The 24,955-nt window shown below is 36.8% G+C and overlaps 1 protein-coding gene across 11 annotated transcripts in view; it reads left to right on the forward strand.

Annotated features, from left to right (window-relative positions):
• Positions 1 to 24,415, forward strand: part of SOX6 (SRY-box transcription factor 6) — a 369,801-nt gene extending 345,386 nt beyond the window's left edge. For 8 of the 11 annotated variants that reach the window (XM_053979406.1, XM_053979405.1, XM_053979401.1 and 5 more), the window contains 3 exons: positions 7,302 to 7,535; positions 10,104 to 10,320; positions 17,508 to 24,415. In XM_053979406.1, coding sequence (XP_053835381.1) covers positions 7,302 to 7,535; positions 10,104 to 10,320; positions 17,508 to 17,811 — 755 coding nt within the window. In that variant the 3' untranslated portion in view covers positions 17,812 to 24,415. Of the gene's footprint in view, positions 1 to 7,301; positions 7,536 to 10,103; positions 10,321 to 14,567; positions 14,619 to 17,507 lie in introns of all 11 variants that reach the window. The other 3 variants (XM_053979407.1, XM_053979410.1, XM_053979412.1) reach the window with 2 other exon arrangements.
• The last annotated feature ends 540 nt before the right edge of the window (positions 24,416 to 24,955 follow it).

Consider the following 24,955-nt stretch of genomic DNA (forward strand, 5'->3'; position numbering starts at 1 on the left):
CTTAATAACACGTAATTTGAGGGAGATGGTTTTGTAAAACACTTTCCCGTTGTTAAACATAATTCCCTTTTACAAACTACATTGTACTTAAGCTTTTAAAAATCATTGTTTTGGTAAAGAACATATGAGCGAGCAATGAACAGTGTTCAGCCACACCTTGAACAATGGATCCATCAAATATGAAGTCAGACTGCCTTCTTTCTCTGTCCATAATTCCCATCTGTCATTTCTCCATCTTAAAACAAAACACAGCATTGACTGAAGTATGAATGGATCACTATGGCCCTTGTTCAAACAGGACTTTTTTCAACAAAAAAGCTTTTAGGGATGACTGAAGACTGCAGAATTAGCCCCTGTGTTTTAAATTAATGTTGTGTTTTCTGGATGTTCTAGGTGAGACTCATGTCATGAGAAATTTGAAATGATGTGAATAACAGCTACACTGGCAGTAAGGCTGTTACTTTTATGGAAACATTTTTATATTAAATAGATTAGTGTGTTCTTCTTTGAATTGCTTTGACTTTGAATATGATTAATATAGTAACAATAATTGCTTAGCTGGCAGACCAGCTGTTTTTTTTCTGAAAAATCAAATCAAATCCATAGATCTTGTCAAACACCTAACAATAGTTGTTAGTATTTTTTCTCTTGAACTGGGCTGTTTCCTCCATGATTTTCCTTTCTGTGGGCCTCTATTTTCCTCAACTGAGTACGAAATAAAATATCAAAGGGAAACAGCAACAATGTTTGTGGATTGAATAATGTAGATTGTTGTTAGATCTGATGACTGGCAATCCCTTACTTCTGGCATCGTTACTTAGGCTGAAAAACTTTCAACTTAAATATGATTCAAATTTTTTTTCTATCTATAACATTAATGTCAGAATGGGGTTGTTAGCATTTAATTAATTATCTGTGAAGGGTCTTGAAGTCTGCAAGTGGCACATGATTGAAAAATATGATGACACTTAAACACCTCCCCACATTTATAGTAGAGGCTGCTTCTTCATCCCAATTTCTTTATAGATGTTTCATGGATCTTCACAGAGTAACTCTTATGTTAGAGCACATGTGTGACTATGTCAGCCACCAGGAGCTAAAGTCAGGCCTCAAGCCCTAATTAATTTAGTTAATATCCCATGTAATTTGAAGCATTATTTTATTGTTTTAGCTCTAGTTCAAGCCAAGTTTCCATGAGGATTAAATTTGCCATAGAATGTGGTCAAGAAATCTAAACTGTTTTTGTAAGCCATCAAGCAAGTAGCTGTATTTAACAGTTTTAATTCATTTATAGAGCACAGATTTGGGCAGGGCTGGCTGTAAAGCATGGATGTGCTAGCAGCTTATTTAGAATTATTGTTTTGGTATTTATTAGGGCACTGGTAACAATTCAGCTTTAAACACTGGAGAGCAAACTGGTGGAGCTGAGAACAGTTGCTTTGATTTCACACACAGCAGATATTCCACTCTTAATTTTAGCTTTAGCCTTTCAAATGAGGAAAGATGTATATACAGGTTGTGAGTATGGCTGTGAAAACTGGTGCTGTGTTTTAATTGAGATTAAGTATTTTGCTTGCATATGTAAAACAAATGTACTAAAAAAAGTAAACTCGCTGACACCAAAACTGAAAACAAGGCACTTTGGAAAATATATGCTGATATATAACTGGCTAGAATTTCCTTCATTTTGCAAAGCCACGAGCCACATGCATCAGCTCACCACAAAGTCATTAGGTCTTTTTAAACTCAGATGAAAAACATTAACAAATACCACAAAAGGCTTTAGTATGGCCCCTTTGTTCATTCACATATGGCATTTTATAACTCCTGCATCACTTGGGTCGTGTGTTTGTTTAAGCTGCCTCCATCAGGCCAGCCCTGAAAGAACAAAAGACATCTTGAGCGATCCTAAGCAGGAAATGGGCTAATCTAAACATGGCTTGTGACACTATAAGTAGAATAGAAAGGGGAGGGATTGATTAGTCATTAATGTCCAATTGACTCCATATGGATGTTGCAATAATAAGGCCTTTTTCAGAGCAGTAGCGGAGTTATTGAATTAGGGGTTTATGTTTCCTCAGAGCTGACCTTAGGGAATTCCCAGTTGGTTCTTCTTGTTGATGTTTTAAAGAGAATGGAATCTCTTAGCAGGGAAAAGGGAAGTCTTATCATAAGGAAGTGCTGCTTGGATGTAGCTAACCTGTGCTACAGTATATTCTCACCTTTTAGTATTAGTGCATATGAGAACCCTTGCAGGTGAAAAAATTTAGAGGCCATTTAAATATTGCAGTATTTAATGAATTGTTTGTGGCTTTCCCAGTTTTTCTCCCCATTCATTCACTGACATGCAGCCTGTGAGAAATGTTCAATGGTCAAATTGCAGCTGAATAATATTTGTTGAGCATTTGGAACAAAAGCCGCCTGACAAACAGAACATTTGTGTCACCCCTGTTCCAAACCTTGCCATGTTTCCAAGTGGGTATTTTGCCAGTGATGACAAGACATGCCAGTAAAGAATGAGAAAATCTGAATGGTGTTGGGGATGAAGAAATAAGAGGCAGGCAAGGGGCAAAACAGATACATGTTATTGTACAACTTCTACATGTCGCTTAGATTACAGTGAAGTAGCAGCAATTCTTGTAACTTTCTCTAAAATTGATAACCCAAAATATTAGTTAAATGACAACTCTTGTGCTCTAGGCTCGCCAAAGCTGCTTTTTCCGTTCTGTTCTTTCCATATTTGTCTTTTTCTGTTTGATTTTAACTACTGTTACATGTTTCACAAAGGCTGCATTTGTCTGTACACAGGTTAAGAGCAGCACAGGGCACTACTAAGCTGGTTTTTCATTCTCCCTGTTTTTATGGCATGTCCATATTTATGAGTAACCCATCTCTTGCAGTAAAAGAGTGACTCCTGTTTGTATGTTTGTCAGGTTCTGGTCTCTGTGGTGCTAGCTGTATTAGCACAGACAGGGCCAGATATTTTGGAGGTCACAATCAGTCTTTTTCAAACTAGGCAAATAATGTCACCTCAGCTTAATGAATAACTGATGATAGGAGCTTTAGTACTAACCAGTCATTTTCATACCAGGAACCTAAAAAGATTATCTTTATTTCTATGTATCCTGTCTTAGTGTGTGTCCATGGAAGATGATCTGCAGTACATACTCTAGATTAGCCAGATCCATTATCTGGGGGAAGTCAGGGGAAATGTATCACTTCAAACATGAATCAATGGCCATGCTGTGAAGAGTAATTAAGGAATAACAGGGTGACTGACAAAAATCTCTTTCTTTTTGCTGTCACTTCTCTTCTCTCTTTTCCTCATCTTTTTTCTCGGCCTTTTTTTGCTCCTTTCTACCACATCTATTATTTGTTTTCTGGTAACATGGAAAGGCCCAATCTCAAGTTTTATTGTAGATGATGTGCAAAATGGAAGGTAAACCCACATCCCAGTAAAGACAGTAGGATTAACCCTAATGTGGCCAAGATTTCAGGAAGCATGGAGAAGGAATAATGCCTGTCCTAAAAAAAATGTCATTAGTAAATGTAAGAAACTCAGATAAAGGCAGGAATAAATAAATAAATAAATAATGTAACAATTGTTATTTTATGTTTCTTAACATTTATTTCACATGAGGATGTTTATCTTTCTTGATGATCAGATTCTTTTATCTTTCTAATATTCTCTGACTAGAGAGCCCTTTAGAAATGAAAATATTGTTGGAAATTATTTTCATGAAGCTGTAGCATTTTTAGATTTAGTCTGTGGCATTTTCTTTGCCTCAGTATTGCCCCTAGAGCAGTATGGAATCCAGCTTTCACAGAGGGGTTGCCTGCCATATACCCACAAAAAAGATCACTCTTCTTTAATTTGATTTTAGTTTTAAATCATCAAAGTTATGACAAGTTGTACAAATGCAAAGGATCTAGGAAGTAAGGCAGTGAGCACTTCCAGAAGCTAAAAGTGTCACTTTGAGGACAGCTGCTGTCTTTAGACCAAAATATAGAGTTGTTTGCCAACTAAGCCTCTAGGGCAGCCAAACTGTACTGCTTTTGCAATAATTATAAATTCTGACCGGGCTCTTAATTCTGACCCCTCCTCCTGTGATTGCAGTATGAACAGTAACTGGCAGATAGAGCATTAGTTGCCATAGAGAGACAATTACCAATTCCTTCTCTTGTCTTTCCCTTCACTAGTAGTACATTTCCATTTCATCTGTTATTTTAGGTTCATTAGTTATTAAAATGTCTTGAAAATATTTTCAGGAAGATTTGAAGCACCTATTTCTTTGCACTTGCATATATATTTGCTTTAAAAATTCCAAGTGTCCCTTTGAGCCTCCGTTAGTGCTAGTTATCACAATAGGGAAAAACTCCATACTTTTTAAATCTGCTGAAATTGTTTTTATAGGGCACAATAAAGTAAAAATATCTGCTTGGCAGGATGAAGTACCTAAGAGTAACCAGCTTGAAAGCTTGTTCCTATGTGTTTCAACTTGTAAAACCTCACTGGGCATATGTGTATTTGTATCATTAGCACCTCATTTCTAATCTAAAAAGGTACTTAGACCTTCTGACTTCCCCCTTAGAATCCCATGTTACAAGAACTATTTTATCGTAATGCTTTATATGGTGAATATATTTCTGTGGTTCTGAGACAGAAGAGCATGAAGATTATATTGCTTTAGTTATTTGCAGAAATTCATTTTGCAAATGCTTTTGTGACGGCCTATAGGTCAGCTTGCAAATATTTCCCCAGAGATCAAGCTCAAAGAACATCAACTCTTTGGCTGCTTTTTCAAGTCCTTCAAGTAAGGACTTGTACAAAGCAGATGCAGCCAGACTTGACCTTCTTGGGATGGTTGTAATTTATTACTCCAAGTAAGAATTGTTTTGTAACATAACTTTTCTATGAAAACATATAATTTATGGTGGTTTTCTGCCTTATTTTTTTTTGCCTTTCATTTTTAATTTGTTTTATTTTCATTCTGTCTAGATTGCATCCAAATTAGAAAGCCACGTATAATCTTGCTCCCAGTAAAACTAGTCTTTACCTGCATTAGGATTGAAAAGTCCAAAATTGTGTTAGAAAGGGCTAATGACAAACTCTTCCTTAGCTGTAGTGAATAAGTACCTTTGGGAAAGTAAAAAATGGAAAGACACCCTATGGATTCAAATATGTCTTTCCTGTGCTGTAAGCAGAGCAGCTCAATAACAAATTATAACATTTGCATAAATAATAATTTAAATTTTTTGTCACCACCTTCCTAATTGCCCACATACTAGTAACATATTTTTATTACATTATCTTAAAGGGTAGAACAACTGTTACAAGTTATGTTGGACTTTTCTCAAATTATATAGTTCTTTGTCTCAATAGATATTTCAGCGTTGACTTACTATGTTTGCAACTTATTTCAGTTTCTAAATAAATACATCCTCTCTCAAAATATGGTATCTTTGATATGTTTGTGTCATTTGGCAACAATGAACAGAGCCTCATTGACTATTCACCCCCCTCAACTGGTCTTACCTGCAAAACTGCTCTTTCCTTTTGCAGCAAAAAGCTGACTGCAGCCTCCTGTAAATGCAGAACACCTGTGGCATGGTGCTTAACTTAGAACAGTGCTAAAACAGTTTTGCAGCTCACATTTGCCACAAACCTGTCTTCTTTTATGTGCACGCATGTTAGTATACAAATTGCCAAATTGGTGTCAGTTGTAAAGTAATGGCATCGGAGGCATCATAAATTACCAGGGTGATCCTCAGAAGAAGACACTGCTGTATGCGAATGAGTGTTTTGCTCTCAGGGTAATGTATGTCTTCATCTGGCCCAGTAGTCAGCATATTGCCCTGTGTTGATGGATATAGTCAGCTTGAAACTACACTACATTTCACTGCACAATAAACATGGCTGTCAACACCATATAAAGCAAAATCAATTTATCCTGTATGGTCAGTGCGTTTTAAATGAAATTAATGTACTGTGGACCTGGTGGCAAAAAGGTAGTGTGTTAGTTATGCATCCTCTACTTTGGGGCCCCTTTTTCATGCAAATGTGTTTCTTACATAGAATTTTTTTAAAAGTATGCCTATATAATACTTTCACTCTGAATTAGGAAAATTGATGTTTGCACAGCTAAAAACTTGTGCCTGTATTCAGTAAAAGTGAAGTGTTTTGTTTTACGTACTGTAAAGAATTAATCTGATATTATTTGACAAATAAATTCATGTTGGTAGCTGTAATAGTTTATAAAAAAACAAAAGGAGGCCTATTGCTGTACTAATTTGTTATCAAATATCTTGCCTTTTCAAGGTATTAAGTTATATGACCAGTTTGATAAGGTCTAAGACTGTCACTCTCCCACTGTAAATATTTTTTGCCTTTTTTATAGCTAAGGTGTAACTCTAAAAACATATCTTATCATTACAACTTTAGAAGTTTTTTCCAGTAAAGGCATGCCTTGGTCATCTGTTTCTCTGCTAGTAATTAGTTCTACACCTCAGCTCTGTGATTTCTAAACCCCCATGAGGCTTTGCTGTTTGTGGTCAAGAAACAGGGCTGGATGCATTCAAAAACCCAGTTAGGGTTGGCATGTGCAACCTGAATTGATGTCAGATAAAGACAGGACACTGGGATACACCAAGGCACAGCAGGCATGGAGCTGGAGTGCTTGTCTCCCACTCTGGAGGTTCCAACATGCTGCGTGTGTACCTGTTGGAGGCAGACAGTTTTATTACATATATGTGGTTCAAATGCTCCAAAGCACATCTAGAACACAATTAAAGCAGATGCAATTTTAAAATGTTCAGCTCCAAATAAAATCAGATCCATACAAATGGCAGCATGTACCTGGTGCACTGTGTAATTTATTTTATGAAATGTTTGGCATGTGCTTCACGGCTCAAGCAGCAAAGTCATTGTCATTAGCTTGTGTCAGCAGGCCTATATCAGTCTGGATTCTCAAACGTAGCTTTTATGTGAGTTTTGTTGAGCATTCAGAGAATGTATTTTATGGTAAAGCCTCAAATGGAAACTTTATCAAATCGCCATGTCTTAATTGGAGAAATACCAGTGCAATTTTTTTTCTACAATATGATGTTCGGTCATTTCAGATGGGCAAGCCTGGCCAGCTACACTGAGACCACTGGTTGGCCCATCTCTCTCTCATAGATCTGGCAGCAGGGAGAGAGAGAGAGCAAAAGAGGCTAAAATAAGCACAGCACTGAAAGCGCTTTCCTAATGCACGTAATAATGTTTTGCATCCATCTTGTTTCCTCCTGCCCTGACGTTACAGGGAGTAAAGCAGTGAATGGCTCTGCAGCTAAACTACAGCAGTATTATTGTTGGCCAACAGGAGGGGCCACGGTGGCTGAAGCCCGGGTCTACCGGGACTCGCGGGGCCGCGCCAGCAGCGAGCCCCACATCAAGCGGCCGATGAATGCCTTCATGGTCTGGGCCAAGGACGAGCGCCGGAAAATCCTCCAGGCCTTCCCTGACATGCACAACTCCAACATCAGCAAAATCCTAGGTAAGTGCAAGGCAATGGGCAGCAAGTTGTGTTGGCAGGTTTAGGTTGGATATTAGGAAGAAATTCTTTACTGGGAGGGTGGTGAGGTACTAGAACAGGCTGCCTGAGAGGCTGTGGATGCTCCATCCCTGGAAGAGTTCAAAGCCAGGTTGGATGGAGCTCTGAGCAACCTGGTGAAAGGTGTCCCTGGTGAAAGGTCCCCCCCCTCAAAAGCGGTTGGAACTGTATGGTCTCTATGGTTCCTTCCAACCCAAACCATTCTACAGTTCTATGGTCTTCTCTAATTTAACACGTATCTTTTTCTAGGAGATGTTCACCAAAATTAGAATTACTGAAACTTATACAAATGAAGGTTCATGGCTTGTTTTCATCTTCATTCCCTTTCTTTTCCCTTTCTACCCCTTCCCTAATACTTTTTATTTTCAACAGCAGTCACAACATGCTTTAAAGCTTAATAGCATTGAAAAGGAATGTTTTGTGAAATCTGTTGTGAGGGTGTGTCCCAATAAAGTCCCAATAACTGCAAGATCCCATTAGAATGCACTTGAACTACAAATCACCTGAATGCAAAATGGGACTTGCTAGAGTAAATACTGGGGTAAAGCTAAAAATGTACAAAATCAAAATCAGAGGTTTATGTCAGACAGTGCAACGTCAAGAAACCTGGCACAGTTCAAAAGACTGGTACATGCAAACCTCACATCCAAAATGATGTTTGGTTCAAAACACTGCAATGTTCAAAAAGCTAACCACTAGAAGCATGCAATTAAAATATTGCTTAGGTAAAAGACACTGTAGTTAATATTTAATTTGTACAGACTGGGACAATTGGGGAATATTCCATGGGTTTTATTTTGCCACTGTGCAAATAAATTGACTAATTTTTGAGAAATTTTGATTTGCTTTTTAAGACCCCTCCAGAGAATTAGAAACATACGTGAGAATGAGTGGTGAAATGTTAAAACCTATATTTGCTTTTTGAGTCTTTGAAGTGAAAGACAGATTCCAAATGTAGCTCATAATAAATAAAAGTAAAAATCAATTTTCCTCTGTAATAATTTTATTGTAAACTTTGAGTTCAAATACAAAGTTTGTTGCATGTTAGTTCAATCAGAGGCAAGAATACATAGAAATGAATGTTACTTTGTCCTAAAACTTCCAAAATCTTTCTTAGTAGTTCTCATATTTTTGTCTACCATATAAGTGAGTTATATGAATAGCCTTTCAGTTTTGTATAAAACCTTCACTGTTTCAGTTTTGGCAGCTGTAGGGAATCTATATTATTTGTGTGCATTCTGTGAAAAAAACTATTAGGAGCATAGTAACTGTATTCATTAAAATGTAAACTTCCAGCATAAATATTTCAGAAGTGCCAGCAATTGAGTGTTTGTTAACCATGGAATTAACCTGTCAGTATCTGCTCTGCCACAAATAAGTCTATATCCATATAATATCTGTGCAACTTTTCCAGGACAATGAGAAAAGAGACTGAAATATTAAAACTGACACAGAATATTGCTGGCTTCGGATAATATTTTTACGATTTTTCCATTTGTTGATGTATGAAAAATGTTGGTAAAAGAATAGCTTCCACCCACGTTTACTACAGCTGTAATCATTTTATTCATCTAAAAGACACAAAAAAGCTATTTTCTGCATTTCTTATTCCTGTCTCTGTTCAAGTGTTTAGATAGCTCCTTACAAACAATACAAGAGATCTGAATACTTTTGCCTCTTCCTGTGTACACTGTGCTAATTTTTAAACTTTTTTATTGGTGCAGCTTTCAATGAGAGTTTACAGTACCTGAAGTGGTGTATATAGTTACAGTGTGCTTTCTGTTTTACTTTTTATCTTTCCAATGTGAGTTTGTGAAATGTAACTTTCTTGATTCAGTTCTGTGTGCTTATTATATCTGGCCAGAAAATAATATGCATAATAGAATTTAAAATAGGTGTCAGTCTTATGCCAAGTTTATATCAGAAGTTCAGTAAATTTAGGATACCCAGACAGCAAGGGATTGTTCAGAATTTTGCTGAATCTATAAGGTTGGATAGTTTTTTCCTGCTACATAGCAAGCTATTAATATCTATTAACAGGAGTGTATAAACCAAATTCTCATAAAAATATCAAAGAAGCCTGTGTCCCTAGGCAATGTGTTAGGCTTTTAACAGTGAAAGTATGGCTGCAGACTTTCCTTAACCACCATACTCTGCGTGGTATTACAGAGGTATGGAATTACTCACAGATTAATGCTTTTATTGTAAAAATTTAAGCAGTCTGTTTTGCAGCACGAGGCTGAGATTTTGAGACTTAACTATTGATTTTACGTGCACCCTATTTAATAGAGATTTACATATGCTAGGTCTGCAGCAATATCTGAAAGTCAGGGTTCTTTTAAGGTGTCCCAGGTTGTGCAAGCCAATATATGTGCAGACTGATGTAAATTTAAATCAGTTTATTTAACGAACTCAATTAAAATTTATCATGGTGAGAAGGCACGTTGAATTGTGTATGTGCACAGCTAAACCTGCTTTACTCGAGTACTCATTAACATTTTGTGTCCATAGGATCTCGCTGGAAGTCCATGTCAAATCAGGAGAAACAACCTTATTACGAAGAGCAGGCACGACTAAGTAAAATCCACCTAGAAAAGTACCCTAATTACAAATACAAGCCTCGACCAAAACGTACCTGCATTGTGGATGGGAAGAAACTGCGTATTGGTGAATACAAGCAGCTGATGAGGTCTCGAAGACAGGAGATGAGGCAGTTTTTTACTGTAGGGTGAGTACAATTCTAGTAATTGTTTTCCAAGATGGAGCACGCTGTTTGAAACCAAATAGACTTATCTGTTTAAGTCACTGACTATTGTCATTTAGCAGGAAAGGGTTTGAACCAGTAAGACCTTATTAAAAACATAAGAAGGAATATGGAGCTATCAGCTTGCCACTGAATGCTGATTATGAGACTGATTGTGGAATTCTTTAAAGTCAAAAGAAGTTTTTTCCCATTAGCCTGAAAGGTTTGAATCATGTCTTTTGTGAGTTTTTAGTAAGCTAATCCATTCTGGGTTAATAATGACTCCAGCATCATTTCCTAAATTAAGAAAAGAACAAAGAGAGAAACACGAAGGATTATTCCTATGTAGAATAAGGAGTCAGGAGAGGGGAAAAAAGGGAGAGGAATAATAGCAGTTGCATGAGGAACACACACAAATGAATGATATCAACGTATGAAGCTACTAAGAATTTTGTTATATAGAGAAGTATATACATTAAAAAAAAAAAAAAAAAAAGTTTTAGAAAGAGTCTTTCAAGTTGTCCATAGATAGACTGGGTAGATTTATAACTCAAAATGTATGGCCCAAAAAGATTCTGGCACAGTTTTAAGAACATTGTTTGTGTTTTTAGTGGTATTTCCTCTGGTGTTCAGCAGAGAAAGCAGCACTATGAAACATCTACAGGCTAAAGATAACAAAAGTCCAGTAAAACAACTGCACCATAACTGATTTCTCGCTCCTGTTTCTTTTTTTTTATGAATTAATCTGTGATGCTCAGTGCTCTAACATAATGTTTCTGGTGATTTACAAAGAGTCTAAAAGCTGTCTCCAGTGCCAACCTTTCCAAAATCACAATGTTCTGCTTATTTCTCTAATCACAATAGTCTCCTTTTGTTGGGTATTTCACTACCAGATAATTGACCTTGACGTCGATTATGTGCCCTCATTTTTGGCTTGGGATCCAGAACTCCTGTTGCAGTCAATTATTTTGTGGTACAGCCTGCAACAATGTGGGCTTTTTCTTCAATCAGTAAATAGAAGTGGTTTTGATATCTTGGAATAACCTTCCAGTCTATAGTTATGGCATTGTTTTTTTTCTTCTTCAGTCTAAGGGAAATTGTTTACTAATAGTCTTGCATCAAAATTGCACATAGGACTCTAAATAGAAATCTGAATTTATACAGCACATCACAAATTATACTCAGATTGAGGGAATGAAATCCTAGCTTATGTCTTCCAAAGCAGATTGACAGACCAAATCACATCTAGACAAGAAATGCAAAAGAAATGCCAAAACAGCAGTCTGAACAATTTGAGAATTGTTTGCTAATTCAAAACAGCATTAAGCAGTAGCATTTTACACATTAAATGTGATGGCTAAATGGGAGTGAATATGGAGGATGGATTTAAGAAACTTTTTAAAGTGCCTACCTAAAGGGTGATATTTCTATTAAAATATATATACACTGAAAGCTATTCAGAACTACACTGGTGCAACCTAATCTTTTTCATATATCCAACAGTGTGATCATGAAGACCATGAGAACATCACCATTTTTTGAAAGGATCATTTCCAATTTCTATTGATGCTAAGTCCACTTCACCATGTTCTATTCATGTTGAAGAAGTTTAAAGTAAACTACCTCTGTGCAGTTATATGATGGTGCACTGGACTTTACCAAAACTAATGACTTTTAGTTGTGCAAGTGATGGAAAAGGGAGTATGAAGTCTAATGGATGCATTCAATAAAGATGAAATAAGAGCCATGTTGCTGCTCAGTGTGAACATAGATTACAGTCCTGAGGAATCACAGGCTGGGACTTAAAAAAATTATTTCATACTTCCCTGTGACTTCCCACTATTGTCCCTAATTCCCGTTTTCCCTTAATAATAATTTAAAACAAACTTATTGGAAGACACCAAGTAAAATTAGTGAAAAACCCAGGCTAGAACATCTTTTTTGAACTGAAACATAAAACATGGAATCATTTGTCTCAGCAGAATAGTTTACTAAGTAATGAAAAGCAACATTTCTTCCAAATCAGATTATAACTAAGTGAAACACAGAAACTGAGCCCATCAGCTTCTTAAACTTACTCTTGTCTGTGTTTAACATAAATATCACATAAAGCATCAGCTGGAACAGTTTTCCTAACTGACCTCACACCCCCATTATTTTTCCACTGTTTTGATGGAACAACATAAATCATCCTTCAGAACTGTAGATGTGAGAGTTGAGATGCTATTGCATTTTCAGAGTGAAATAAGAGACAAATGTGGTTTTTCGGATTGAATATGCTCTGTGTTTACAGTAAATATTTCAGTGGAAGATAGAGAACAAAAGTACAAAATAGATTCCAATGAAATGTGCTAAGTGCTTCATACTACTTGAAGCACTGCTGGGGTTTTTTGTTGTTGGTTTTTTTTTTGGTTTTTCTTTTTTGTTTGTTTTTTTTTTTTAAGAACAAACCAATTAAGTTGGGAATGGCCACACCAAAATGGCAACAAAATATCATCACAGAATAAAAAGATAAGTAGGAGATATGTGAAGAATCAGATACACATTCAAAGCAGGTGGCTAAAGAAAATAGTAAAAAGCAAGAGAAAAAAAATTTTCATAATTGTTTGCATTTTTCTTATACCAAATGTACATTTATGTTTTAGGCAATCCAGTAAAGGCTAGTTCCTGTCAGATTCCCTTAGGTGAGCCACTGCCTAACATAGGATAATTCTGCTATGAGTACAACCCCCCACCACAGACATGGAGTTCTCCATGGCTCAAACTTTTTTCTTGCAAGAGGCTCACACTGGTCACTTCACTGAACCACAGTCATTGACAAACTTTGGTGAGATGCACAAAGGGAGTTTGAAGAATTTCAATATACAAACTAGCCATGATTTAAAATAAAACAGAGAAATAAGCTAATGAGTGGCCAGGTTCTGTTCTGATTTTTGAAGAAAAACCTCTAAAGAATTGAATGAGAGTGAAGATTTCTTGGAATAAATTAGCCCGGAAATTAATGTTTACAGATAATTGTTGTATATCTAATAGAACAAAATCTGGGAACTGCCAAATATTTTAAAGAACAGAGTGGAACTTACAGTGTGCATAGGCTTTCTATTGCATCCCTACATGAATGAATTTTGCTCCAAATGAGGCAGATAATATACAGAAATAATTCATGTTTAATGCAGATTATGTTAAAAAAATTGCTGCTTTCAGTCTAGGTGAAGCTGAATCTGAAGCCAGCTATGTCTTTAAAATAATTGAGTTATTTTTAATAGTAAAATTATTGATGGAACTTGTGAATGATACCTTCAGCATAAGTTAATCCCGAACAGACTTCAAGTGATTTACAATTTATCCTCAATAGTAGTTTTTTGTAATGCATAAATAAATGTGAGCTAAAAAATGGATCATATATAAACCATAAATTCAGATATTTTAAGTCGAGTCTGTCTTTTGTTGCCTTGTCTTACAAAGATAATTCATTGCTCAGTCATTTTTACAGTTTAATTCACTCTAAATAGAAGTATATGCTATATACATTTCTCTGCAAAATGATGTAAGCAGTAACTTTTTTTCTGTGGTTTACCAGCATAAGATGTTTAGAATAAAGCCTTTATAGTGTTTATAACTACTGTACACACATAGTCTGAATGTTGCTAGGCTATGGTTTTGAATAAGTCTGTAATATTATACTCCTGTAGCTTGAACTTAAAGCAAGTACACAATGGGTGCTTTTGTGAGATTTACTGTTATTTCATTCCTTATGGGAATGTAAGTTTCAGGGGTGTGTAACATATGAGCATTTTGCTTGATGCAATCAATTTTTGCTTCAGACATTTAAATAGCTGTCAGAAAATGGTTGGGAAGGGATCAGAAAACAATGGTCATTTGCCAATTTAAATGTTTGGCTGGTTTGGCAACAGTCAAAAGAGGAATATTCTCCAGAAAATACTAAGAATATTAATGCCACAAATTTGTGAGCGGGTCAGTTTGGCTAAGGATTTTCATGTTACTTCCATTTTTATATTTACTTAAATATTTTGGGCCAAATCATAAGCCCCAGAGTGGACAGACAAGTTATCAGTGCTAGCAGAGAAGAGTGACCCCTAGTAATTGTCCAGATGAGGATTTCTTTGTCAAAGAGGATTGGTCTGAAGCCAGGGTACATAGAGATGTGCCACCATTCCTCATGGATCTGAAGAGACCAGAAGATTAATGTTGCTTTCTGGAAATCTTAACAGGCAGAAAACTTCTGTGTGCAACTGAGCTGAATTGTAACCTGTAGCTTGCAGGTAAAGTATGTTTTTATGTCCCTCTTCCAAGGTTCGATGATTGGTAAAACTTTAGCTAGAGGCAATGATTAAATGTGTGGAATTTAATGTAATAAAAGACTCCATTAACAAGAATGCCTTTAAGACCTACAAATATAAGAAAACATAATGGCCCAAGTTGTAGGTTAGAAACTCCAACTCTTCCTTTAAGGGAGAGTAGTGCGAATTTAAACAAATGCTGGGTTTTCCTCCCCACAAGAACTTAATTACTTAGGAAATGATAATACTCATCTCTAGTAACATATGCCATTCACATAGTTTGTGATATTTTAAAATAAGACTTTCTGGGATGTAATGTAGCAACTAGAGAAGAATTTACAGTGACAACCTGATCAGCTCTAAATAATAACAGGTATTAAATCAGAGGTAGGTGTCCAGTTACTGGGGGAGTGTAGGTGGCCATGTTTAAGTGCTAGCAATTTTTTTGCTAGCAAATGGGTAGCAATTTGAGACCCTTTCCAATTAGGTGGTACAGTTACCACATGTTTACAGTTCCACAGTGAGATATAGGTAAAGTTATTACCCAGCCAGCAGCAGGCATGCACAGCATGTCTGATTTTTGTTTAACATGTAAAAAGGGACTGCATTTATGGATGACAAATTCAGTAAGCCCTTAACTTTCTTGTTATAGCAATCAAGTTCTTTGACAATTAGATTCATTCAGTAGCTTGCCATGCATTTGTCTGGTGTGCTCCCAGGTAAAAAGTACCTCTGTGAATTTGGGTTCTTTATGCTCAGATGACCTTCTCCATTTATACTTTGAAATGGGTGGTACTTGGACAAGTCTATCCAGTCCCACAGAAATATGGATGTGCAAAAGAGTTCTGCTGACTGAGCGTTTGAAAAGAATACCAGAATCTCTCTGTCCTTTAGGCCTTAACACTGATAACTATCACTTCATCAACATATCTCACAGCATTGTCTTAAGCAGACTTTTAAAATAATTCTTGCTGCTTCTAAAAAGGCAATTTGCTTCTGAAAAAATACAAACTTTTTGGGGAGGGGAGGTATAGAGGTGGATATTAGTGTTCTGATATTTCATGTCATTTGTAACACAGCAGCAGCTCCGGCTCAATCATTCTTTTGAGTCAGTTCTACATCTTCTATTACAGGAGTTGTGAAAACTTTTCTCAAAGCATCATTTGGCAGTGATATGATGGTGTTCTTTGATGAACAACTGGCGATGTTTTGTTTTGTGAATTTATTTATTCTAAGAAATACTGGTGAAAGATTTTTAGATGGGCAGATTAGAAAGAATTAAGTGTGTATGGCCTGGTGACAGCTACATAGACTTTTTCTTTTGACCATGTGTGGGTTTCTTTTTCCCATGCTTTGTGGAAACATTCATTAATGTGAACATTTTCTGTGCCTAAAAATTGTGGAGGAGATACGTGTGGGTTTCTAGCAGTAATAGTTTATACTCCTGAAAACATGCAATCCTAAAACAGGAATGTTCCCATGTGAGGTAGGTGTTCAGTTTTATGGATAAAGTATTGAAAGATGTTTGCGGAAAATCACTTGCAAGCAAATACATTGGCTGAAAATTGTTTTCACAGAACATTTATCAGACCATTTAAAAAGTGAAAATTTAGTGAAAAATCCCAAGCTGTTTGTAAATCATCTGCAAATCATCATTTGCAAACAGGAGTATAATGACTGTGTCAAATGAATTACTGCATTTTTGCTCGCTGCTAGCCAGGTGTACGAGACTTACACAACAGATGTTTGAATTTCTCAAGCTGTGCAGAGCCTGTAAGAGTCAGGCTAGCAGTACCAGCCGTGGCAGGACTGCAAACTATTTCAGTGATGTGTTACACAAGGTGTTCACAATTTCAATGTATCATTACCCAAACCCGAAGGACTGCAGCTTCCCTGTAACTCTCTAGTGTGATATTCATCAAAATTAGGGTTTGATCAATAAACAATAGAGACTCAACATTTAGGGTTTTTTAAATAAGCTTAACATTATTTTCTGTATTGATTAGGAATTGGTGAGACTGGTTTATAAAACATCTTTTTGAATTTAACATAGAATGGCATAGTGGTCAAGTTGCAGATTCCTTAGACTATTCAGACATACCTGATACTGTTTCTCCTGCTAAAATCTATAATAGTTACTGAGTCAATATTGCTCTAAAGAAGGTTGGAAATACATTGAAATATATGATTCTTTAAATAGATTATGCAAATAGGCATGTACGTTCAATAATTAGTCAATACAAAATCAGCATCTTCCAGGGCAGATTTGTTGGGCTTTTTTATCAAGTACTTTGCTTCAAAACCCCCATCTTAAACATAAAATCCTGAGAAGCAAATGGCATTCTGATGATGGATCCAAATAAAAATCAAAAGCCAGCAATCAAATGTCAAAAGAATGTCCAAGTGCCATAGGAGTCTACCTGGCACTTAGATAGTAAATTAGATACTTCAGTTTCTCTCTGCTGTTTTAGGTAATCTTGAGGTCCTCTCATTAACAGAAGCCCTTGCCATAAGCTTAGAGGGTTTAGATTTTGGATACATGGTGTCTAGCAAGCAAGCATCACACGGTATCTGAAGCCTTTTGATGGTCCATGTCCAAGTGCTAGTTTGTATTATGGTTTGAATAAACACACACAATACATGAAAAGATGTCTGGTAGTGACTGAAAGCACTTCCATTCCCAGTTGTCCTTTGGGGGAGATAATGAACCAATACCATCGAGGACTCTAAGCCTCAATGCCTTTGACTCTAAGACTCAAAGCCACGGAGCCTTTCTAGGAAGCCACCTGCTTTTCTTTCCTTTGGACTTGCAGAAGGTCTTCCCTCCTCTACGCACAGGCAATAACACTTCCCTCTTGTTTTTCCTTCCAGACAACAGCCTCAGATTCCAATCACCACAGGAACAGGAGTTGTCTACCCTGGTGCTATTACCATGGCGACCACCACGCCGTCCCCTCAGATGACATCAGATTGCTCCAGCACCTCTGCCAGCCCTGAGCCCAGCATCCCTGTCATCCAGAGCACTTATGGTATGAAGACGGACAGCGGAAGCCTTCCTGGAAATGAAATGATAAACGGAGAGGATGAAATAGAAATGTACGAGGACTATGAGGATGATCCCAAATCAGACTATAGTAGTGAAAATGAAGCCCATGAGGCAGTCAGTGCCAACTGAGGAGTGTTCACAGAATTAAAGTACTCAGACTCATTTGGGTTTTTTGGGGTTTTTTTGAACAAAAGTTCTTAAAGAGCCTGCATGCATGTGTGGCTCCTACAGTTACATCAGCAGAATGGTCTTAAATGTTTCTTATCGTGTGAGACAGATTGTTTCCCTAATTTTTCATGAACTTGGGTTTTTTTGTTTTTGTTTTGTTTTGTTTTTTTAATTTAGATGAAGACATAAATATCAGACATCAGGACTTGAGAACTTATATGAATCAATAGCTGTCTTACAAGTCTTACCTTTTGTCTTTTTCCGTTTGGATGCTGATAAAGGTTTAAGTTACTGTTTTAGATGGGGGTTATACATTCTCACTCAGGTATGCTGTGCCAGCCTACAGGTTGTGAATGTGTTTTTATTCTGGATTATTTTAGAAAACAAAAACTGCAGATTTCATATTGTGAAACAGAACAAGTCCGCAAGTGTGCACACCTGTGCATCATAGTTTGTCTTTAAAAAATAGTCTCTGAATTCCATTTTTTTTCCATATGTATAGCTGAACTTCTGATGTGCCAAACTTTTCATAACTTTTGAATCTTAACATTTAAACAAAAAGTCTTAAAGGAGACACTGTAAAGTCTTAGACAATCCTTTGGCATCTTAAAAAAAATTATATATAAAACCTAATTTTTTTCCAGAATATGGTAAAGTACTCAGGAATCTGGAGACAGGATATTCTTAATTAGTGAACATGGTTGCCATAGTGCATGTGCCCAATTGCTTTTGCCTCTTGATGTGCCATTAGTGTGAAATTTTAAGTAAGCACAAAAGAGCGATCACCAGCTATGGACAGGCCTGTCTTAGCAGTGTGAGGCCACCTCTGATTACATTCTCTACCCCTTTGCTTTTAACCCTTGCATTCAGTCTTAACACATTTTCTCTTAAATAATTTATTCATTCCAGAATGTCAAGGGTCCAAATACTTAATATTTATTTTTAAAAGTACAGTTGGTGGCATTACACTTACAATTCCTTATTGATATTTTAAAGAGCGTCTTCTTTCCCCTTCCCTAAATCATATAGGTATATGAAAATAAAAGTGCACCTGCTACTAAAATTAACATGACCTTTATGAATGAGAAATTCACTTGTTCCTCTAACACTCTATGTTCAAGGAGCACTTGGAAACACTCTGCTATATGTATTGCAAAATAAAGTGAGTACTTTTATATGTACATAGAGTACAAATACCCCTAAAAATGTGTTTATAGTTATAAACCTCTGCACTTAGCAAGGGCAGATGTAAAATCCAAACTGCATTTACAGTCCACCATGATGAATTTTTAGGGCCTGAGGAACCTGTGGCAAATCAATGCTCTATACATCATGTTCCCATTGCCACCTGAAGGAACTGTGCTACCCTAAGTATTTATGCAGTAATTTATTTGTGAGACTCCAAGAGGGGGAGGGAGAGACACTAAAATATCTAATTGCAAAGGTGGGAAAATGGTCATCAAAAATATTTATTGTATATTAGTCATGTGGGAATGTGACTCGTCAAACGCTTTGGGATCTTTGGACATAAGGTGCTATAGAAATTAAAATTTCTGTTTGTATTACTTCTAGAAGCAATGCAATTACTGGAGAAAATTCTGGGAAATATGCAAGATTCAATTCAAAGATTGTGAATCTGTTGGATTTCACAGACAGAGGAGAAACTGACTTTATTTTTTCCCCTCATACTCCCCTCCTGTTCACAAATAGATCACTGTACATAAATACAGTTCCAATAGGCCTGATGACTAGCTGTGCTGAAGCTCCTCAATTCCCTCAGCTTTTATTTGGAATTGGCTGTGCTCAGCACACTGGTGATAAATTCAGGCTCAGGCTGAGAGGTACCAGGGGGCCTAGAGCAGCTCCTCTGGAAGTCTGGGAACATCTTCTCACAGAGCTGCACAGGTTTTGCTTCAGACAACAAAAGGAGCCTGTGTTAGTCTGGCTGTCCTGGTGCATCCTGCTCTGCAGACACTTCTGTGAGCTGCAATGGCAGGATGCTCTGTGGATGAGCAGTCGCCTTCCTGACAGCCCCACTGATCCCTGTCCTGCCAGAAACAGCCATTTTTGCCACTGTAGGAATTGCGTTTCTATGTGAGAGAACGAACGTCCCCAAGACAAAGAAGATTGTTCAATTTACAGGACAATTTATAAAGGTAATGGCATACAAACACAATGGTCAAATTTCTGTGACCATTTTGTAATTTGGAACAAAAAAAAGCTATATTTTTAATATTTATTTAACTGTGTTCTGAGTCCATGTCTAATGAGCAATAAACTGGTCTAGCCAAGTCTTCAAAGGCATATGCTGTGTCATTAGCTGGTGAGCGTCCTCTTTAAGCTGGCTAAGGTACTGATAGAAAGTGTTTTTTTGTTCTTAAAATAGCTTGGGAATTTGAACTGGTTTTAATACATTCAACTCAGATTGGGGGGAGGACATCATTATTTCCTAAAAAAAACAACAAAAAAAGACTATTTATTAATGTCTTACATAATTCTCCAGTTGGAAGTATCTCTCCCTCCCCCCACATCACTTTCTTTCTCTCTTGCTCTCTTTTTTTCCTGGTTTTGTTGCATAGGTAGAATGCTGTATTGCTAGCATTGTATTTTATGTAATTATTTTTTTGCACAAAGGCAAACATTTAGATTAGTTGGTTAATTTTTTTTTTAATTTTATGACCATGCCAAAATAATATTCTGCAGGCTTGTGGAGAACAAAGGACTGTTCTTTAGGACTGAAACTTGATTTTGCTTGTAGTACAAAAAAACACACACTCACAGATGTTGTTTCATAAGTGTTATAAGCACTGGATATGAATGGTATTTTTTATCACTTCTGACTAATGTGAAACTGTTGTACGAAAACTACATGAACAAAAGTCATCTGTTCCGACTCGTGTGGGCCTGCCTCACAGTTGCCGGATTTGAGTCATTTTTATGTCTTGTTATTTCATTTATTTATGCAAAATACATGTATGTATGAACACTTTGTTTTAGCTCCAGCCCTGCCTCAATGCTGATGCTCTGTATGTTAAAGCCACATTCTTGAAAATGACTGGCTGTTCAGGAATCACCAGCGGGTAAAAACTGCATTTACTGGCTGGGGAAGTGGGAGGAACATATTTGAATCTGAATTGTGCCTATGAGCGTGTTATTCTATTTATTAGCCGACATTGGCTCTAAAATGTCAGTAGAAATCAAGGAAGGACAATCATAAGGATGAAACCCAGCATTTTTACTTTATTAATCGGAGCTCAAAACAAAGTTTTTTGATGAATTTGCCATCTCATTTTAGATTTTTTTTAAATTGTGTAAATATAACATAGGAAATAGAATTTTATTTTTTGTTCATGGATGCTTAGTGAAGTATAAGTTATGTATTTACTTTTGTTCTATATCAGTGTATGTTGGTCCATATTAAATGCTGACAAGTCACTGTACCTCATGTAGATGCTGAATTTACACCCGCAGTGTGAGTGCAGTATTGTGGACCTGTAGCTGGGACATCAAGATGCCTCACTTGTGCTCTCTCCGATTTTTAATAGCATATTTCACAAACAAGAAATAATTTCTTCTTTTTTAGAAAGTTGAAACATGCCAAATTTTGGCTACATTTGATGGGAAACACAGTCTTCTGAATCCAAGTAAAACCAATGAGATATTTTACTTACCAAGAATGGCATTTGGAAGTCAAAAGTATATCCCTGAAAGATTAAAATGACTGAAATGGCCCTTGCAATGCAGGCAAGACTCAATGATATCAAACCTTTATGTTGTACATCCATTTGATCATGTTATTGTTACATTAGGCTATAATACCAGAGAAATTGTTCACACAATACACAAAGAGGATTCATGGAATTGCTTCTTAAGCTTTGTGTTTGAGGCCCCTTAGAAACTGACTGGAAAAATAGCTCCTGTCTGGAGCACTAATATAGTAATACTATTTTCTCTGTGAACAGTTTATTTAATTAACAGATACAATATATTTTCTTTTGGAAAATTATTAAATACTTATATTCAAGAGAAGGAGACTCCCCAAACAGTCTGGTACCAGCCAGAATAGTTCACTTCTTATTTTATAAAAATAGAAAGGAAAGGTCCCAACGGAAACCATACTCCTTTCCAGGGTTTATGTGCAGAAACAAGTCTGGAGAACTGGCCAGATTCTGGTCTGCCTGTATGTTTGGGCATCACCATTTAGCTTGTGAAAACACCTGCTGAGCATTTAGAGGATCCCAACACAGTGCTCCTAAATCAGGGTACTCAGGTGCAGCATGAGGCAGGGGGAGGGAAAAGACAGAGGGATGGCTCTGGGATGGAAATGTAAACCCAACAGCAGCATTAGTCCCAATAAAACCCTGGGCAAAGTGTACAGCAGCCAGCTGTGGGCAGCCTCTGCTTTGGATAAACACAACACAACCACCTCCCAGCGCTATTTAATCTCTGGGTTGGCTTTCTGCATTCTGTTTTTTGGCCACATCAAAGGCATGGCATTTCAAAATCATCTCCCAGCAAAACAGTCTATGAATTTAGACCCCATCTTCCCCCAGAAAAACACCTACCTACCTGTCTAACATGAAGCATGTTAGTAATTCCACAGTGGTCACGAGGACCAGTGCAGTGTTGGTGTTAAGTGGGGTGAGCTTTGCTGAGCCAGGGCTGCAATAAGAACAACTGCATTGGAGATGCAGCCAGCAGGATGTATGATAGAGTTCTTCATGTTTTTATGAGAAGTTAATGAATGGGCTTGGACCCCTTGGTGTTTTGCATGCTTTTTTAAGATTCAAGTTGGCACTTAAGCATGTTCTTTTACAATAATAATACTATATTACCTCATTTGATAATTTACTTTTTTCTTTAAAGAAACTTCTTCTAAACTTTTTTTTTTTTTTGGTACAACCCATTAAAATCTGTGATTTCTCTGAGATCAAGCTACATTTTTTATAAGTAGCAATGCCCTGCTACAGAAGGAAAAACAATGTATATGCAAAATCATTTCATTTTAATCCAACGCCCTTTCTTAACTATCAGAATTGTTGGAAATGGTGACAAAGAGGTATTCTGAGATTTCACACACTGGGTAAAAAGGGGTAGGGTGGGGTGAACTGGGCTGATGGAAAACTTATCAAATTGGTATTTATGGCAATATGAAAGCTATAAAGCAACTTAGTGACATGGCTTGCTTTGTAATTTCCGCTTTCTAAAAACCACAAGTGAGGTCCTTGGTGCTCTTGGAGTATGGGGAATGTGCAAATATTTAACTGTTTGTATGCTGCACATTGCAGACCTGCTAGTGTGCATTCTCCGTTTGTCTTCCTTTGTCATTTGTGTTTTGCTTTCCAGAAAGCAATGTTTTTTTTTTTTCTTGTACCTTTCTTCAGCTTGTAGCAAACTAGAATGCTTAGCATTTATGTTCATTCATTATTGTATTTCCCATGTAAAATTTTTTTTATTACATTAAGACAAGCTTATAAGCTGTTACTACATAACTTATCTTACTGTAACTCTTATTTCCTGACATTGTAATTTGTTTGTGATGTATATTGTGAGATTGTACTCTATGTTAATTTAATCAGCACAATTCACTGACATGCTGGACTGACATGCTAGCTGCTGTTTCAAATTGTAAAGTTTGTGTAGAGCTGTTGGGGCAACTGAGACTCTCTTGTCAAGGTACTATGCTTTGATTCCTATAGCAACACCATGGGTGCAGCTCTTACTGGCGAGGGCTGCTTGTTTAACAGCCACTGGCTACTTAACGGGCAGGTTTTCTTTGCAGAAATTCTATATACAGTGCAGGTACCTACCTGGGCCCATGGCCGGTAATTATTTGGGCGTTTAGAGGAAGAACTAGTGTCTATTGCTGCTTTGAATATGTTTAAAAGTCTGAAAATGTAAATAGTTTATCAAAAAAAAAATCTTGTACAGTCCAGTGTAAAGTTTTTAAATGAACTTAAAGGTTGCCATCACATCTCACACTCTCCTCTTGACACAGTAAAAAGAAAAAAAAAAAAGAAAGAAAAAAGTTTGCTAAGGATATTGATCTAAGAAAAAGTCTGTTCTCAGATTAAAAAAGAGAATAGTTATTCTTAGCTCTGCTTCATTGCATAAACAGACTTCTTGGATTTTGTTGTGCAGTATTGACGTGAGGTAAATTACATATTAAATAATCTTTCAGTGGTACTTTTAAGAGTCTTCTCCTCCTCTGCCTCAGTTATTGATGGAAAAGACAAAATTGAAAGACACTGTCCATATACAGTATGTTCTGGTGTACGTTGGCACCTTACCTACATGTTTTGGGTGGGAGGGATTTTTTTTTTCTTCTTTTTTTTTTTTTTTTTTTGCACAAGGTGCTTTCCTGATATGTTAAACATGTCATCCTTGGGTGATACAGTATATGCCATGATAGGGGTTTAGACCCCTCAGGGGAGTGTCTATAAGACTGCCTATTTATGCTCATTTACCTCAAGACTGTCCTCTCTACCCTTAATCTATTCACCATCACTCCATCTTTTGTACTGCTGTTGACACTTACAAATTAAAGATAAATTTTGTTTTACGAGATGTGTGTGTGATTTCCTCTATGCATCCCTTATTCCTCTGAGTTTAGTATCAAAGACTGACCATGATGAGTTGATGGGAAAATGCAACTAGGCCTGTTCAGCTGGCCTCCTATAAATTTGGTGACTGAATTTTACAGCCTGTTGTTTTGCCCATGCCCTTCCAGTCTATGAAGGCATTTTTCAGCCTCTGAAATTCATTAACACCATATGCTGTAAAAGACATGCATGATAACCAATCTAATTTGACAATACACACTGAATACTGTCAATTTTGTGTGTAGGAAGTGCTGTTGGTAGCAACATAATCTCAGAAGGATTTTTAGTGAGTAGAAATGAGACAAAACGGTTCTCATGTTTTTTCTTTCTTTGCCTTCCCCTTTTCTGCTGCATATAACTTTAAACAAACTAACCAAAGTTAAACAACAAAAAGCCTATAGTTGCCATATTGCCATGTCTGTAAATTGCTGCCATTGGTGAGTTGTGATTGGTTTCTGACTTAGCAATTAGTCATGGTTCTCATAGGAAAATAATAAATTACA

The sequence above is a fragment of the Vidua macroura genome, chromosome 6 (genome assembly GCF_024509145.1).
Source record: "Vidua macroura isolate BioBank_ID:100142 chromosome 6, ASM2450914v1, whole genome shotgun sequence".
Classification (NCBI taxonomy): Eukaryota; Metazoa; Chordata; class Aves; order Passeriformes; family Viduidae; genus Vidua; species Vidua macroura.